The sequence below is a fragment of the Austrofundulus limnaeus genome, unplaced genomic scaffold (genome assembly GCF_001266775.1).
Source record: "Austrofundulus limnaeus strain Quisiro unplaced genomic scaffold, Austrofundulus_limnaeus-1.0 Scaffold3380, whole genome shotgun sequence".
Classification (NCBI taxonomy): Eukaryota; Metazoa; Chordata; class Actinopteri; order Cyprinodontiformes; family Rivulidae; genus Austrofundulus; species Austrofundulus limnaeus.
Genome location: NW_013955782.1, coordinates 1 through 1,029, shown reverse-complemented (window position 1 = coordinate 1,029; position 1,029 = coordinate 1). Strand labels below are relative to the sequence as shown.

Here is a 1,029-nt window from a genome sequence, read left to right as displayed (position 1 = left end):
AGAGACACATGGACATGTCTCAGTCCATTAGAGACACATGGACATGTCTCAGTCCATCAGAGAGACAGACACCACCAGATGTAGGACCTTCCTGTCAGATCTAAACTGTTTCTCGAAGCTGAGTCCTCTCAAAGCGTTATCTACAACAGGTAAGATGATGACTATTCATGGGTTGTACACTTTAAATTGTTGGAACTGTCCCTTAAAGCCAAAGTAAAGGCAGAGTTCAGCTGACTCACAGACTGGGAGTCCTTGCTGTTGTCCCGGGAGCGGTTCTTGGCGAGTCGCTTCTTCTTCTTGTGGAGGGGGCGGGACTCCAGGATCATCTCCTCCAACTCAAAGGTGGGGTCGCAGTGGAGCCGACCTTTCTGTGGGACAGAGACAGGTGTGGATCAGGACCACCCAGGGACAGGGTCACAGTAGTCCTCTCCCTGTGGTCTTCAGACTGACATTAGGAACAAAACCAGGCTCCAGCTTCTTCTCGTACACGGAGTCCCAGTTGATGTCAGACAGGTACGGAGACGCCTGCATGTCCACCAGGCTGGAGAAACGATGCTCCGGGTTCACCGTCAGCAGCTGAAAGACAGGAGGAGGACAGGAGGACAGGAGGACGACGGGGGAGGACAGGAGGACAGGAGGAGGACAAGAGGACAGGAGGAGGACAAGAGGACAGGAGGACAGGAGGAGGACAAGAGGACAGGAGGAGGACAAGAGGACAGGAGGACAGGAGGAGGACAAGAGGACAGGAGGAGGACAGGTGGACAGGAGGAGGACAGGAGGACAGGAGGAGGACAAGAGGACAGGAGGACAGGAGGAGGACAAGAGGACAGGAGGACAGGAGGAGGACAAGAGGACAGGAGGAGGACAAGAGGACAGGAGGAGTAGAGGAGGAGGACAGGAGGACAGGAGGATAGGAGGAGGACAGGAAACAGACAGGAGGACAGGAGGAGGACAGGAAACAGACAGGAGGACAGGAGGAGGACAGGAAACAGACAGGAGGACAGGAGGAGGACAGGAGGACAGGGGGAG

At 55.4% G+C, this 1,029-nt stretch overlaps 1 protein-coding gene across 1 annotated transcript; it reads right to left on the bottom strand.

The window, feature by feature from the left end:
* Positions 1–32: 32 nt before the first annotated feature.
* On the bottom strand, positions 33–576 carry LOC106511855 (serine/threonine-protein kinase 32C; the record flags this gene model as incomplete). Its single annotated transcript, XM_014000585.1, is given in 2 exon segments — positions 33–368; positions 451–576. Coding segments are annotated over 2 exon segments (333 nt in total), but the record flags the coding sequence as incomplete, so codon positions are not given.
* Between the last annotated feature and the right edge of the window lie 453 nt (positions 577–1,029).